General features: G+C 40.2%; 2 protein-coding genes across 2 annotated transcripts in view; both read right to left on the minus strand.

The window, feature by feature from the left end:
- LOC119860511 (complement factor H-like) overlaps positions 1–16087 on the minus strand; it is a 105550-nt gene that overhangs the window by 25715 nt on the left and 63748 nt on the right. The window lies entirely within an intron of this gene.
- Positions 2099–7951, minus strand: LOC122455491 (complement factor H-related protein 1-like). The gene is made up of 4 exons (XM_043490676.1): positions 7757–7951; positions 4702–4878; positions 3263–3451; positions 2099–3106 (listed from the first exon to the last, which is right to left on the minus strand). Exons 1-4 carry the CDS (start codon positions 7860–7862, stop codon positions 2868–2870), a joined length of 711 nt encoding a protein of 236 aa, XP_043346611.1. The 5' UTR covers positions 7863–7951; the 3' UTR covers positions 2099–2867.

The following is a 16087-nucleotide window of genomic DNA, read 5'->3' on the forward strand; positions in this document are numbered from 1 at the left end:
AACCCCCCCCCCCAAAAAATAGAGCAAAGTCATGTTTCCTTTTCATATTACAAGAATAATTTTATATGTACCTGAGCATACTGGTGGGGCTGTCCATTTTCCTAAGCGGCATGTGATTATTTTGGATCCCGTCATTCCATGAAAACTTCGACATTTGTATTCCACTGAAGAGCCTGCTGTATATACTGGCAATAGGTCAGAAATGATGTCTCCATTTTGAATAGAAGGTGGGGGGCCACACTTTCCTAACACATCTAAAAACAAACACAGAGCGCTGAAACACAGTAATTGCACTATATTAGGGTACTAGTTACTTAAAGTGGAAGTTCTAGTAGCACTATTCCCTACCCTAACTATACCTGTAAAATCTGAGCCTTCAATAAAGTAAAAGATCAATCTTGCTATTTTTTTTAATTCATGTTTAACTTGCCTCATAACTTTTTTTCCTCTTCCAGGTCTCTCTTAGTTCCCGATTCCAAGTAGTTACCTCTCTGTACAGATAACATGGAAGGAAGGGTGGTAAGCTAGCATATTGGAATTACTCTTCCTGAGAAGTTTTATTCTACCATGAGATCCATGCTCTAGCAAGGCTCAGTCATGTTCATGCATCTTGGGTAGACTATTTCTATGTGCTCTATATTGGGTGGCCTAAGAAGGTGGAGAAGTTCTTACATCTGTCTAGTGAGGTTTCCAGTGCAAGATGTGGTAGTAGTTATTGTGATATAAACACTTCTCCACTCAGCTACTTAATATGCATTAAAGAGCAATTTAATATCAATCTGGATGAGCCTAGGAGAAATTCCAGCATAATTAGATGTTTGTGTCCCTCATTTGGGGTCCTTGTTATATATTGTGACCTGCATTTGAGCATGGCATGTTGAGAGGCTTGCCCTGAGTTGACTTAAGTTCTTGCCACTCTAAGTTGTCACTAATTAAACTCTAGAGGCCACATCCTTGACCCTGGTAAAAGTCTTTTCACACCACTGGCATAACATGAAAAAATCTTTAAACTATCTCTATCATGGTAAAGATTCCCCCAAGTGTGATTGAGTGGTTTGTCATGGGCAGCCCAGGACCAAAGGGATAGGGCTTTAATTCACAGTGCTCCACCCAGTCCTCAGCTAGTAGAAGGTTCCCTATGTCACTTCTCTTGTCAGCACAATTTAGAACAGTCCTTGTGCTACTTACAGTTATGGCAGGAGCTGTTTCTCCCCCACTACTCACTTGTGGCCCCGAATGTGGGGGGGGGGGAGAGGTGTGCCTGAATGCCCTTCTATCCTCTCAAACCCACTAAGAATTACACCAAGTTTCCCATTGCCTGGCAAGTTTCTAACTTATATAGAATTGTATTCTTTACTCTGAGTATTTATTTCCCTTAATAGATTGTCATGAAGGACTTTGTTGAGAACACTTAAAAAACCACCCACGGAAATTCTGCCTTCTGGTCCCATGTATCCATTGTCTTACCAACTCTTTCCACTAATGATAAATGAATAGAGAAGCACCTCTGCCAGGTTCATAAACCCACACCTGTATTTGCAAGGGAGCTAATTTAACCATAAATGCATCTAATTTGACTTCTCCTTTAAAGGCTAATAATTTTCCAACATGTGCTGACAGATAGATCAGGGTAGATAGCAGCATTAATTGCTTGCCTTAATGAATCTTTGTTTTCTAACAACTAAATCAATGAAGCCCTCCTAAATAAACACAAGGTAATTCATTTCATAAGTGTCATCTGTACATTCCACACTTTTGATAGTGATGTCATTTTTTTCTGTATTTAACAAATATAAACCTATGAAGCACTGGTCTTTTGTTTCAAGTTTGCTCATTTTCCTCCCAGCTCAGAATATCCCAAGGAATAGTAATTTAATTAAGGAACACATACCTTTATTGCACTGGGGATACACAATATTGCCTGAATGACACCACACAGTAAAATCAGGAGATAAAAATGCCTGGGGTACATGTCCTGATTTGCACTTAAACACAACAAAATCATCATGTTGTATGTATTCTTTTCCATAGTATGTCTCAGTCAGCTCTATGCCACGGTTTTGCATTTCTTCCTGAGAAACAACACATGGCTCTAGAATGAGAAAAATAGAAATCTAATGATGTACGTATAGTTATCGTGGTTGAGATTTAGGTGGAGTGATTTGGGGGGCAGAGAGAAAAGAAAAGTATCTGATTGTCAGGAACAAACACTGAACAAGATATTACCTGGCTTTTCCAATCATCACAAATTTGTTTTGATGTTAGTAATAGAAAAACGGTCTGGTGAAGAACCTGGGATTCCCAGATTAGATCTCAGCCAGTGGCCTGTACCAGATGCATCATAGGAGGGTGTAAGAACCCTGAGGCAGGCAGAGATGGCATAATTTGCTCCCCACCCCCTCATATTGGATCTCAGCTTGATCTCTAATAATTACAGACTGTTTTAACCCTGAAACATGAATGTGAATATTGTTTCCACATTTTTATCATTATTAATCATGATAATTCTGGATATTCTTGTAGGCCATATAAACACTGAATTCCTTTTTGAGTCTTGCTAACTTCTGGCCTCAATCACTTCCTATGGCAATGAGTTCCACCATCTAATTACTTTTATCAATTTCAAATTTTCTACCCTGAAATTTCATTCAATGTTCCTTTAAAAGGACTTCATTGAAATAGTAAAGAAAATACATTTTCCAATAATTTCCTAAAAGAAGCTCAGGAGATTTTGAACTTTCATTAGAAATATTTAGATTTCTAACAGTAAAATCTCTGTATTACAAAGTTCAAAATATTGGTACAAAATAATGTAACAAAAATTTGAACTGTGAAACACATTTACCTGCTACCAGATATACTTAGAGTTAGATACACTGAAAAAAAAAAGGTATAGGTTTTGCTGTAGAAAACATCATCTTACCCTCACAAATTGGTGTTTCTGTCCAGTTTCCATTGTTACAGAAAGATTTATTTTGCCCTTTCACTGAATAAAACTTTTGGCATTTGTATTCCACAGAAAAGCCTGAGGCATACTCTTTTTGGGGAAAAGTAGTTATATCTCCATTAGCAAGAACAGGTGGACGTCCACATTTCTTTCCTGTGGCTAAGCAAAAACAAATAAAACCAAAAAAAAAAAAAGATACTGAATGCCCAATCATTGCTTGCTCACCCTTAAAGCTACTTTGGATGAGATTTTCTTCATTATCTTCTCCTCATTTCATCTGAGATATAGACAGTGTCTGCAAATTATCATACTTACCAGAGATACACAGTGGAAAATCTATGTGCCCATCAACACACTTTCTGGCTGAAGGATCTGTGGGGTTATATCCTTCTCTGCAGGAAAATTCCACTAATTGATCATTTAGAATAATTATTGTATGTCTACGGCCACTTGGCAGAAGCAGTTTTTTGTCCTCCAGTTGCTGTTTTGTGATAGTACATGGTGCTAAATGAAAAACAGGAAAAAGTTATAACAATATATTATTCACCATAAAGCTTTAAGTTAATCAGTTCCAAAACTCCAAATCAGATTACACACAATTAAAGCTATTTCTTTATTTTAATCTTTCATCATCATAATAATAATAATCTCTTCTATGATCTGGCTGAAGAAAGTGACTATGCCAAATATCAAAAAATGTATTAACTAAATCTCATAATAAATTTTATGAGTCTGCATTAGATATGGGGCCTAAAACTGTTTCCATTAGGTGATTGGGCTCAGAGTCTAATTGCATTTCGATTAGAAATTAAGCTTGTCAAGCAATGGTGAAAGGGAGATGGTTGCTGATTGGATAGTTAGAATTGGAGTCACCAGAGAAGTCACTGAAGAGAATAGAAAACTAAATTCAAATTACCTCTCCAAAGTGACCACCTTTAGTAAGCAATTACTTTCATTAGGAAACCATCCCTAAGAACCCCAAAGTATATTGAGTACAATTCTGTTTCATTTTTATCAGAAGATCATTTCTGTTGACTGATTTTTATCAGTCTCTCAATGGATAACTTTTAATAGGTTTCATAGTACTAGTGAAAATGTGGCACACGAGTTAAAGTTGTGACTAAGAATATTACTTTCACGGGCTCAGTGTGATATACACAATACAAGGGGAAAGGGTTAAATTTCTTAGGAGATGTATGTGGGGAGGCAAGAAGGGGTTTAAAGTTAGCCATGTTACATTAACCTCTTAGGCTTTCTAATATTTCTTAAATTGCCAAATGTTTAAAGTTACTATTTATAAATTGTTCTCTTGGGAGCTGAAATGAGGAATGCCTGAGCAAAGATTACAGGGAGCGAGGGAAATCAAGCCATAAGAGGAGGGTTTGTGGAGGGATTTGAAGTAGGAAAGCAGTTCCAGGAATAAGGAAAGAAGGTGACACCACAGTCATTATAATGTCAACCTCTACATTGAGGGAGAATACATTGAACACACTGGAGAAAACAGTGCTATAAAATCCAGTGATGGAAATGTATTACTTGTTTTCTCCCTTGTCAAATACCAGCGTCAGAATGCACCCTGACTCCACAACATGGAACCACAGTGACGGCAACCAACCGCTTTTCTGCAATAGTGGAATAATGAAGGATTCTTCTCACCTATGGTCTCTGATTAATTATTGAGTTCTACATACATTAACAAAAATTCACCAAGACCTAAGGTGTGAGAAACAAAATAGATTCAAATTTCCCTTTACCCAAACATTTTGGCGGTGGCATCCAGTTTCTCCCATAACACGTTATCCGTTCAGATCCTGCCAGTGTGTATCCAGGATAGCAGCCATACTGCACTGAGTCACTTTCCACATATTGCAATTTCTCGCCACTAATAATTTCTCCAAAATCAACATCAGGCGGCTGTTCGCATACTGGCACTACACAAACCCAAAACACCGTGTTATTCATTATAGGTGCAGATTGGGAATCTAAGCATCTGAAAAAGCATTTCAGACTATTTTGTCAGCTTGCAGTGCAGAGCTCAGGTAGATTTTAGATTGTATAAATATTCCGAAAGACTGACTTGAGCTAAAATATGACACCTTTATCTCTCCCTCTTTCTATTTTATGTAAACAAACCATCACTGAAAGAAGAAAAAAATCATTTTGCAGGAAGGTTGGACTTCCATATTTTGTTACTTAGAAACCCATTCCATGTTGGTGACATTATCACTGAAATGATAAACAGTGAAGACCTGTGTAATCTTATCACATCCACACTGGTCAATGCATGCAAGTCTAAAATATGGCCTGGGGCTCTGGAAGACGGGAAGGAGTCCTACAGAGAGAGGTGGGCAAAGGCTCATGTTAAAATCAGATATAATTCAGATTTGGAGGGTTTGAATATTGTCCAAAATATCAGAACCCTCCCTGCCCAAATTTGAATAAAACTGCTGAGTCTGAATTGAAAACAATTCTGTCTAATCTAAATTAGTCTACCTAAGCATTTATAATGAGCCCATCATGGCAGATTCTACTTCAGTCTTGTCAATTAAGATTGAACATGCCCTCTCAATTATTATTATATATATAAAATGCTTCTAATAGCTACAATCTGGCTTATTTTAAAAGATTTCTATATTTGATTTTAGATACATTAGGCCCATAAAACCTGCATATGTACTTGGAGACTAGAGGTCAATTCACCAGTGTTCCCAACTACCATTTTATTTAGTCTTTTAGAAAAAGAAATCCCTCAATTATACTGGATTCAACACCCACAAATTCTGGGAAATCTAGATCCAGTGAATGAAAAATTCTGAGGTCTGGAGAAATGTTAACTAATCAGACTATGGCAGAGATATTCAAAGATGCCTAGAAGATGAAGGAGTACTACTCTTGGGGGGAGGGAGAAGGATAGCTCAGTGGTTTGAGCATTGGCCTGCTAAACCCAGGGTTGTGAGCTCAAACTTTGAGGGGGCCATTTAGGGATCTAGGCCAAAAATTGGGGATTGGCCCTGCTCTGAGCAGGGGGTTAGACTAGATGACCTCATAAGGTCCCTTCCAACTGTGATATTCTATTATTTTCAATGACTATTGTGCATCTAAATTCTTAAGGGACTTTGACAATCTCAGTCCACATATATAAATCTTTTATTAGAAAATCATGTAAACTTAAGATGCGTGAATCACTCACCTAAGCCACTAAATGATGACACTGTTGTCACCTTTGTCCTCCCCTACTTGTATTTGTCACCCCATACGTTGCCACTCTTAATTAAAAGCCTGTCTAGCACCCTTACTCATGTGAGTAATGTCTACTCATAAAAGTCATCCCTTTGTGTTGGTCTGCTCACATGAGCAAGGTCTTTACCTTTAGCCTTCTGCTTTGACCTTTGAATGTAAAGAAAACTGTTACAAATAAGAAATCAATGACAATAAAGCAGAGATTGCCATATACTGATTCAAGCTTTCACAATTCTTGTAGCCGCTCATACTTTTTACTGAATATATATCAATTAATATCAGGATTTATTGTTTGTCAGTGCTAATATTTCCCTATGAACACAAACATTTTAATGTTCATGTAAATAAAACGTAGTGTTAATTTAGTGTAGCACCTTCTTACCAATGCCAGGGTTATGGCTGAGACAATTCTTTCATTCAAAGCATTTGCTGGGGCTGAAGTTTCTCATGTTCTTTGTCAGTCCAAAAGTAAAACTTTGGGGGGAATTTTGATCAGCGTCTGATCAACCATTTTTCATTACTCAAGAAAAAAGAAGGTACTTCATTAACAAATTTAAGGTTTTGATAAATCAAAACCAGTTCAGATCTAAAACCTCAAGCTCTACAAACTCTTGAGTCTTACTGAGGAATTAATGTCTGCTAATGTACAAAACAATTAACTGAGACAACTGAAACAATTGATAACAGCACAGTGTACTGGCACCTCATGTCATTTTCTGTGCAGATTTTAGTGTACGGGGAATCCAGTTATCTAGATATGCCTGCCTGAGGAAGTGCATATCTTCCAGAAGGTAATACATTGAACTACTGAGTAGCTCAGTTACCATGGATTATTTGAGCAAAACCAGCCTGTCCTACATTAACAGTTATGGTTCAAATGACCCCTTAGTGTACCAAAGTTCTTAACTGCTTGGAACCCTCCTAGTCTCTTGGAAAGTCATCTCTCTATGTCCTAGTTCACTGAATGATGTGATGGGAAAGGACTCAGAAGGTCTAGTGTCAAAGATTAAAATTCCCCCCTCTCTATAGAGCTCAGTGCACTATCTAGAGATATTTCTAAGGCATTTATCCCCATATTATCTATATATCAGGCCCATACACCAGAAACTTTTCTACAATCAGCACATTGCTTTTGGAGTGATACGAAATAAAAAATTGCTAAACAAACATGAAAGCTGTTGAATTCATAATTCATTTAATGTGACAAAAATAACTATGGAGACGAACAGGAAACAGATATGTGAGTACCTTAGTAAATTTCATCAGCTGCCAGGATTACAGTGATAACACACAGAGAGCTACTAGGAATACTCATATACTTTTGCACTCTGAATTCTTCTGAAGTATTTTGAGGGACTCATTTAGCCTTGTTTCATTAGGCAGTAGATGCATTGGAATAGTCTGTAGAACACCACAAAAGTAAGGCTCCATAACTAACCCTCCATCTGCAATGGTTCTCATTCACTCTCCTCCATTTGTCAATAATCCCCTATTTACCCTGTTCCATGAGTCACTGTTTTACCCTTGCAAAATGGAGCTGAGGATCCTTTAATTCAATTTGCATCTTACCTTGTCCCTTAGCATAGAAAGCCCATAGTATCTGAATGATGATACCTCTCAGCAAAGTCATGTTGGTGCTTGATAAAGTACGCCCAGCACTTGTAACTACTGACATGCAGTTCTGCTCTTCTCTGGATCCTGTCCTCAGCAAATGAAGACTAACCTTCGTTTATAACCCACCCCACCCCCCGTTGCACTCCCGACCTCTTCTCTTGCAACATCTAATTCCAGAAATAACAGATATAAACTCCACTAGGAATACAGAACAAGTTGTTTGTTTGTTTCGCAATGTTCCTCTTTCATTACATAGAGGTTTCCCCTCACATCATTTCCTGACTCTTTTACTCTATGACCAACCCATTCTTTTGCACATGCCACAATTTTTGATTATCTAGTTGCTGGGTCACCCGCTTTCTGAAGCTGGCAGGATCTTCAGGGTGAATGTGCATGGCATCAGTCCTCTTCCTTCCTCAAAAGCAGCACCAGGAGGAGGCAGCTGGGCTGGCAGGTGCAGTGGACAGAACACTGAAGTTATGTCTACGCTAGAGGTTTATTCAGTAAACCAGGAGCCTGGAACAAACATTTGGGCAGTGTTTATATTACCCTTTATATTTGTGTCAACTACCTCATATTAACTGGCAGCCAATTAGGTTGTGGGGAAACACTTGAATGAAGCCCAGTCCTGAGAGATAGCATTTGCCAGTGGAAGCTGGTATTGGGCAAGCCTGGCTGTTTATCATCCTTGATCAGAACACACAGAAACTTTGAATTTTGGAGTGAAGCAGAGCTTATTTTGGTAAATCATGTTTTGAGGGAACTTCCCAGCAAGGTTACAGACTATTAGTGCTATTCACATTTAGTTATTTACATTATCAGATTGTAGCTCATCCTCCACATCCTTTTGTCCCTCCGAGGAGTATAGTAGATGTGGATAATTGCTTTTGTTGAGACATCCAAAACACCATGAGGCAGGGATGCTTACAAATACAAGATTATCCTTTAGTGAATCACACTACATTATATGGGATAGGCATCAACACTCAGAAAGAAACTGAAAAGGTTATGGGGAGCAGAAAAAATTTGGTACATTGCTACTAAAAAGTCATAAAGTGATGTTCTCCTCTGATTTTGCAACTGTGGAGGATAATTATATTCAGTATATGGGCATTCATATTACTAACTAAGGGTTTGGGGGACTGTTGTAGTAAATGTAGGAATTTACATATTAACTTATTGTGACAAAGTTCATCCTCTGCCTCGGTGGGTCCTGCGCTTATTGGCGGATTTGCTCGCCTCAGAGATTCATGGCAGCCCTCAGTTTGGCCACTCTTGCTAGTGGTTCAAACCTGCCATCCACTCAGCTAACCTCATCCCTGGCCAGCATGGGGGAAATGGAGAACAAGCCCCGCAGTCTCTGTGTCCCAGCTAGTGGGTCGGGGACAGGGCAGATCCCTTTCCAATTTAGACCTTGCCTTCTGGTGTTTCTCACAGACCAGGTTCAACTCCTCCTGTGTCCAATCAGGAGTTGGGAGGGATGGGGGGGAACCCAGGCCTACCCTCTACACCAGGTTGCAGCCCAGGGCCCTGTGGATAGCAGCTGTCTACAATGTCTCCTCTATCAGCTGCGTGACAGCTATAACTCCCTGGGCTACTTTCCCCATTGCTTTCCCCCCAGCACCTTCTTTATCCTCACTGCAGGATCTTCCTCCTAAAACCTGATCACACTTGAACTCTTCACTCCTCCAGCAGTACACCTTCTCACTTCCTGCTCCTGGTGCACAGCCCTACTAAGTGATGGGAGGTCCTTTTTAAACCAGGTGTCCTGATTAGCCTGCCTGCCATAATTGAATCTAGAAAGTTCTTAATTGGCTCCAGGTGTCTTGATTAGCTTGCCTATCTTAATTGGTTCTGGCAGGTTCCTGATTGCTCTCATGCAGCCCCTGCTCTGGTCACTCAGGGAACAGAAAACTGTTCATCCAGTGGCCAATATATTTGCCTTCTACCAGACTGCTGTACCCCACTGGCCTGGGTCTGTCACATTAGATAAAAGAGTGTGATGTGATTAACTCAGTGCTTGCCCCAACAATTGGGTTGAGGAGAACAAGTACCACAATAAAGAAGCCCATTTATTTAATCCGCTGGGTCCCCCTGCTCTTCTTTTCATCTCTAACATCTGGTGTCATGAACAGGATCCCAGGGGAGAGTCATGCCTGATCACCATGTCTCACTATGGATTCGATGAGTAAGTTAGACAGACCCTTTACTGCAACCCCAGTTAAGGAGTTTATTAGTAAACTGGTGGGGAAATGTTGGGGGTGTCCTTATGCAGGCTCCCCCCAACAGGGATCATCAGGATTGGCCAGCCATCCAGGGGTGGGTGGAAGCTTCCCTGGTGTCCAAGTGCTCCCAGATAAGAAAAAGGCTGTTTTGTTGCAGGCTCTGTGTGAGGGCCTGTCAGGTTTATGGGAGGAGGTTACCAGTCTTAAAAGCAAAGTGGAAACTTTGCAGCAAATTGCTGAGGAATTTGTATAGACAGTTTTAATCATCTTAAGTAAGAAAACCTGACTCTGCAGGGCCAAGTAGATGCCTTAAAGCAAAATTCTTGTTCCCCGTCCACCATTTATCCACCTCACCACACTCAGCTCCTCCTGTACCCTCAGCCCCTCCTGCTTTTAAAGACCCCAGTTAACCCCCCATTTTCACACTTTTGGTTTTCTGAAGTTTTAATGGACAGTACTTTAGATACTTTGTGAAAAGTTTGTTTGGACAAAGCATGACAGAAGTCTGCTGCATTCCACTGAAACTTTTAAAGTAAAAGGTCCATGGGTGACCATGGAAACAAATATTTTACTGCCTTTTTAAATCATTCCAAGGAAAAAGAAGCACAGGGTGAGGCAGCTCTGTGTTGCAGGGTTGCTATGTCGTTACAGGCAACATGTACCACCTTAAATAATTAAATGCACAAGTAAATAATTTAAAGTGAGTGAAGAGTTACAAGTAGCTTTTGTAGAAATTAATACTACAAAGTTTGGGGAGAGTTTGGAGGGAAATAGCTGGTTGGGAGTTGTAAATACGTTAAAAAGTAACAGTTTTGGTGTTATAAGAAAAAGTTTGTGGTTTAAGAATAAAACCCAGTTATGTAATTGTAATAGAGGTGCAACTTGGAACAATCATATTGAATGAAATCCTGGTAGTTAAACAAATTATACAAGGGGGTCAGGTTGCTACTAGCACCACTATGTTTTTGTCCCCAGGAGCCTTTACAGCTATTCCTATAAAGGCAGCCAGCCAGGCAGTGGCACAGACAGCTGCAGCGGCACAGGAGCTAGCAAACAGAGCTCTAAACAGGGGAGTTTGTATTGTGGTGCTTGTTTGGGGTTTGCTTTTGCTGCGGGGGGGGTCTTTTTGGTGTGGCTTGTGTTTCCCAGATTAACAGGATTTAGGTGGGAAGGTGATGACAGATACAGAGGCAGCTGTGGGAGTGACTCCTGTAGTGGAAGGCATATTGAGGATGACTGGATGTGGAAGCTGTGGTATGTACATGATCCTGGAGGGGGGAACCGGTAAGAGTTTTTTCTGCATGAAATGCCGTCTGATAGAGCTGATGGAGGAAAAGATCCGAGGTTTGGAGATGTAGGTGGAAAGTCTCGTTGAGTTTAGGAAGGGGTTTGAGCAGATGATGGAGCAAAGATATGAGGTATATGAAGGGAAAAGCTCAGACTCACGGATGGAAGCAGGGCTGGGGAATTTTGAGGGGAGACTGGATGAGGAAAGTGGTCAGTGGAAATGTGACTAAAAGAACCAGGCAGAGGAAAAGATGGGCTAGTGAAGGAGAAATAGAGCTTAGGAATAGGTTTGCAGAGTTGGAAAATGAAGAAGGGGCTCAGCAGGTACTTGTTGAAGGTGGAAGGGTAAGGAAGAAGAAAAGAGAGGCTAGTCCTATAGGAAAAGGGGAAGAGTCAAGGGAGACTACACCAAATATGAGCCCCAGGAGGATACAGGATGGGTTGAAGAGGATTATAAGGGAAAATAGGAATGGAAAGAACCTGCAGTCAGAGGGAACAGGGGAGAGACTGGAGAATAGCACTGTCATCAGGAAAAGGCAGGTCTATGTGATCGGGGACTCTTTATTGAGAAGAATAGACAGGCCTGTAACTAGAGCAGATCCAGAGAATAGAATGGTGTGCTGTCTTCTGGGTGCTAAGATACGGGATGTAGACCTGAGGTTGAAAAGGATCCTAAAGGGAGCGGGAAAGAATCCCCTAATTATCCTTCATGTGGGAACAAATGATACGGCTAGATTCTAGCTGGAAAGTATTAAGGGAGACTATGCTAGGCTGGGGAAGACGCTTAAGGAAATTGAGGCTCAGGTGATCTTTAGTGGGATCCTTCCTGTTCCTAGAGAAGGGCAACAAAGGTGTGACAAGATTATGACTGTCAACAGATGGCTTAGGCAGTGGTGCTATAAGGAGGGCTTTGGGATGTAAGGCCACTGGGAGGCATTCACAGACAGAGGACAGTTCTCTCGGGATGGACTTCATCTGAATAGGGAAGGAAATAGACTTCTATGATGGAGGCTGGCACAACTGATAAAGAGAGCTTTAAACTAGAAATTAGGGGGAGATGGATGGGAGTTGTCCAGGAAATCTCCACGCCAGATTTTAGCATTGAGAGGGAAGAAGACGAAGTAAGAAAGGATGCAGCCGTGGGTAGGAGAATGTATATAAGGAGCGAGGGCGGTGTGGATACTAGTCTAATAGGTTATACTGGCTGTAGAATGACTGTGCCTAATAGGGTACAAAATGTGAGCGAGGCCAAACAGCAAAAATTAAGATGTTTGTACACCAATGTGAGGAACCTAGGTAACAAAATGGAGGAACTAGAGCTACTGGTGCAGGAAGTGAAACCAGATATTATAGGGATAACAGAAACATGGTGGAATAGTAGTCATGACTGGACTACAGGTATTGAAGGGTATGTGCTGTTTAGGAAAGTCAGAAATAAAGGTAAAGGTGGTGGAGTAGCATTGAAAATCAATGATGAGGTAAATGTAAAGAAATAAGATGCGATGCAATGGATAAGACAGAGTCCGTCTGGGCAAAAATTACATTGGGGAAGAAAACTAGTAGAGCCTCTCCTACGATAGTGCTTGGGGTGTGCTATAGACCTCCGGGATCTAATTTTTAATGTCTTTAATAAAGTAAATACTAATGGAAACTGTGTTATCATGGGAGACTGTAACTTCTCAGATATAGACTGGAGGACCAGTGCTAGTAATAATAATAGGGCTCAGATTTTCCTAGATGTGATAGCTGATGGATTCCTTCATCAAGTAGTTGCTGAACTGACTAGAGGGGATGCCATTTTAGATTTAATTTTGGTGAGTAGCGAGGACCTCATAGAAGAAATGGTTGTAGGGGACAATCTTGGCTCAAGTGATCTTGAGCTAATTCAGTTCAAACTAAATGGAAGGATTAACAAAAATAAATCTAGGGATTTGATTTCAAAAGGGCTGACTTTCAAAAATTAAGGAAATTATTTAGGGAAGTGGATTGGACTGAAGAACTTATGGATCTAAAGGTAGAGGAGGCATGGGATTACTTTAAATCAAAGCTGCAGAAGCTATCGGAAGCCTGTATCCCAAGAAAGGGGAAAAAATTCATAGGCAGGAGTTGTAGACCAAGCTGGATGAGCAAGCATCTTAGAGAGGTGATTAAGAAGAAGCAGAAAGCATACAGGGAGTGGAAGATGGGAGGGATCAGCAAGGAAAGCTACCTAATTGAGGTCAGAACATGTAGGGATAAAGTGAGACAGGCTAAAAGTCGAGTAGAGTTGGACCTTGCAAAGGGAATTAAAACCAATAGTAAAGGGTTCTATAGCCATATAAATAAGAAGAAAACTAAGCAAGAAGAAGTGGGGCTTCTAAACACTGAGGATGGAGTGGAGGCTAAAGATAAACTAGGCATGGCCCAATATCTAAACAAATACTTTGCCTCAGTCTTTAATAAGGCTAAAGGGGATCTTAGGGATAATGGTAGCATGACAAATGGGAAGGAGGATATGGAGGTAGATATTACCATATCTCAGGTAGAAGCGAAACTGAAACAGCTTAATGGGACTAAATCGGGGGGCCCAGATAATCTTCATCCAAGAATATTAAAGGAATTGGCACCTGAAATTGCAAGCCCATTAGCAAGAATTTTTAATGAATCTGTAAACTCAGGAGTAGTACTGAATGATTGGAGAATTGCTAATATAGTTCCTATTTTTAAGAAAGGGAAAAAAAAAGTGATCTGGGTAACTACAGGCCAGTTAGTTTGACATCTGTAATATGCAAGGTCCTAGAAAAAATTGTGAAGGAGAAATTAGTTAAGGACATTGAAGTCAACGGTAAATGGGACAAAATACAACATGGTTTTACAAAAGGTAGATCGTGCCAAACCAACCTAATCTCCTTTTTTGAAAAAGTAACAGATTTTTTAGATAAAGGAAATGCAATGGATCTAATTTACCTAGATTTCAGTAAGGCATTTGATACCGTGCCACACGGGGATTTATTAGTTAAATTGGAGAAGATGGGGATCAATATGAGCATCAAAAGGTGGATAAGGAATTGGTTAAAGGGGAGACTGCAACGGGTCCTACTGAAAGGCGAACTGTCAGGCTGGAGGGAGGTTACCAGTGGAGTTCCTCAGGGATTGGTTTTGGGACCAATCTTATTTAATCTTTTTATTACTGACCTTGGCACAAAAAGTGGGAATGTGCTAATAAAGTTTGCAGATGATACAAAGCTGGGAGTTATTGCCAATTCAGACAAGGATCGGGATATTATACAGGAGGATCTGGATGACCTTGTAAACTGGAGTAATAGTAATAGGATGAAATTTAATAGTGAGAAGTGTAAGGTTATGCATTTAGGGATTAATAACAAGAATTTTAGTTATAAGTTGGGGATGCATCAATTAGAAGTAATGGAAGAGGAGAAGGACCTTGGAGTATTGGTTGATCATAGGATGACTATGAGCTGCCAATGTGATATGGCTGTGAAAAAAGCTAATGCGGTTTTGGGATGCATCAGAAGAGGCATTTCCAGTCGGGATAAGGAGGTTTTAGTACCATTATACAAGGCACTGGTGAGACCTCACCTGGAATACTGTGTGCAGTTCTGGTCTCCCATGTTTAAAAAGGATGAATTCAAACTGGAGCAGGTACAGAGAAGGGCTACTAGGATGATCCGAGGAATGGAAAACTTGTCTTATGAAAGGAGACTCAAGAAGCTTGGCTTGTTTAGCCTAACTAGAAGAAGGTTGAGGGGAGATATGATTGCTCTCTCTAAATATATCAGAGGGATAAACACAGGAGAGGGAGAGGAATTATTTAAGCTCAGCACCAATGTGGACACAAGAACAAATGGGTATAAACTGGCCACCAGGAAGTTTAGACTTGAAATTAGACGAAAGTTTCTAACCATCAGAGGAGTGAAGTTTTGGAATAGCCTTCCAAGGGAAGCAGTGGGGGCAAAAGATCTATCTGGTTTTAAGAGTCTACTTGATAAGTTTATGGAGGAGATGGTATGATGGGATAATGGGATTTTGGTAAGTAATTGATCTTTAAATATTCAGGGTAAATCGGACTAATCCCCTGAGATGGGATATTAGATGGATGGGATCTGAGTTACCCAGGAAAGAATTTTCTGTAGTATCTGGCTGGTGAATCTTGCCCATATGCTCAGGGTTTAGCTGATTGCCATATTTGGGGTCGGGAAGGAATTTTCCTCCAGGGCAGATTGGAGAGGCCCTGGAGGTTTTTCGCCTTCCTCTGTAGTATGGGGCATGGTTGACTTGAGGGAGGCTTCTCTGCTCCTTGAAGTCTTTAAACCATGATTTGAGGACTTCAATAGCTCAGACATATGTGAGGTTTTTCGTAGGAGTAGGTGGGTGAGATTCTGTGTCCTGCGCTGTGCAGGAGGTCGGACTAGATGATCAGAATGGTCCCTTCTGACCTTAGTATCTATGAATCTATTCTGAAGGAAAATGGGCCCTTTTCCCATAGAAATGGTTTGTAAATATGATTTAAGCAATATCACTAAAGAAATGTAAGGGGTTTCCATTGACACTTAACTGCCTCCAATTGTACAAGATGGAAATGTAATCAGGGTAGTTATGTAAAAAATAATTTTAAAGAGTGTTAAGCATAAAACAAATTGTGTGTGTAATTATGTAGGATTTTAAGGACCTAAACCAACACTCATGGTTTGTAAAATCCTGTTTATAGGTTTAAAATAAATTGGTTTTGTTTTCTTTATTATTAAAAAAACAATGACACTAAAACTCCATTTGA

The sequence above is a fragment of the Dermochelys coriacea genome, chromosome 8 (assembly GCF_009764565.3).
Source record: "Dermochelys coriacea isolate rDerCor1 chromosome 8, rDerCor1.pri.v4, whole genome shotgun sequence".
NCBI lineage: Eukaryota > Metazoa > Chordata > Testudines > Dermochelyidae > Dermochelys > Dermochelys coriacea.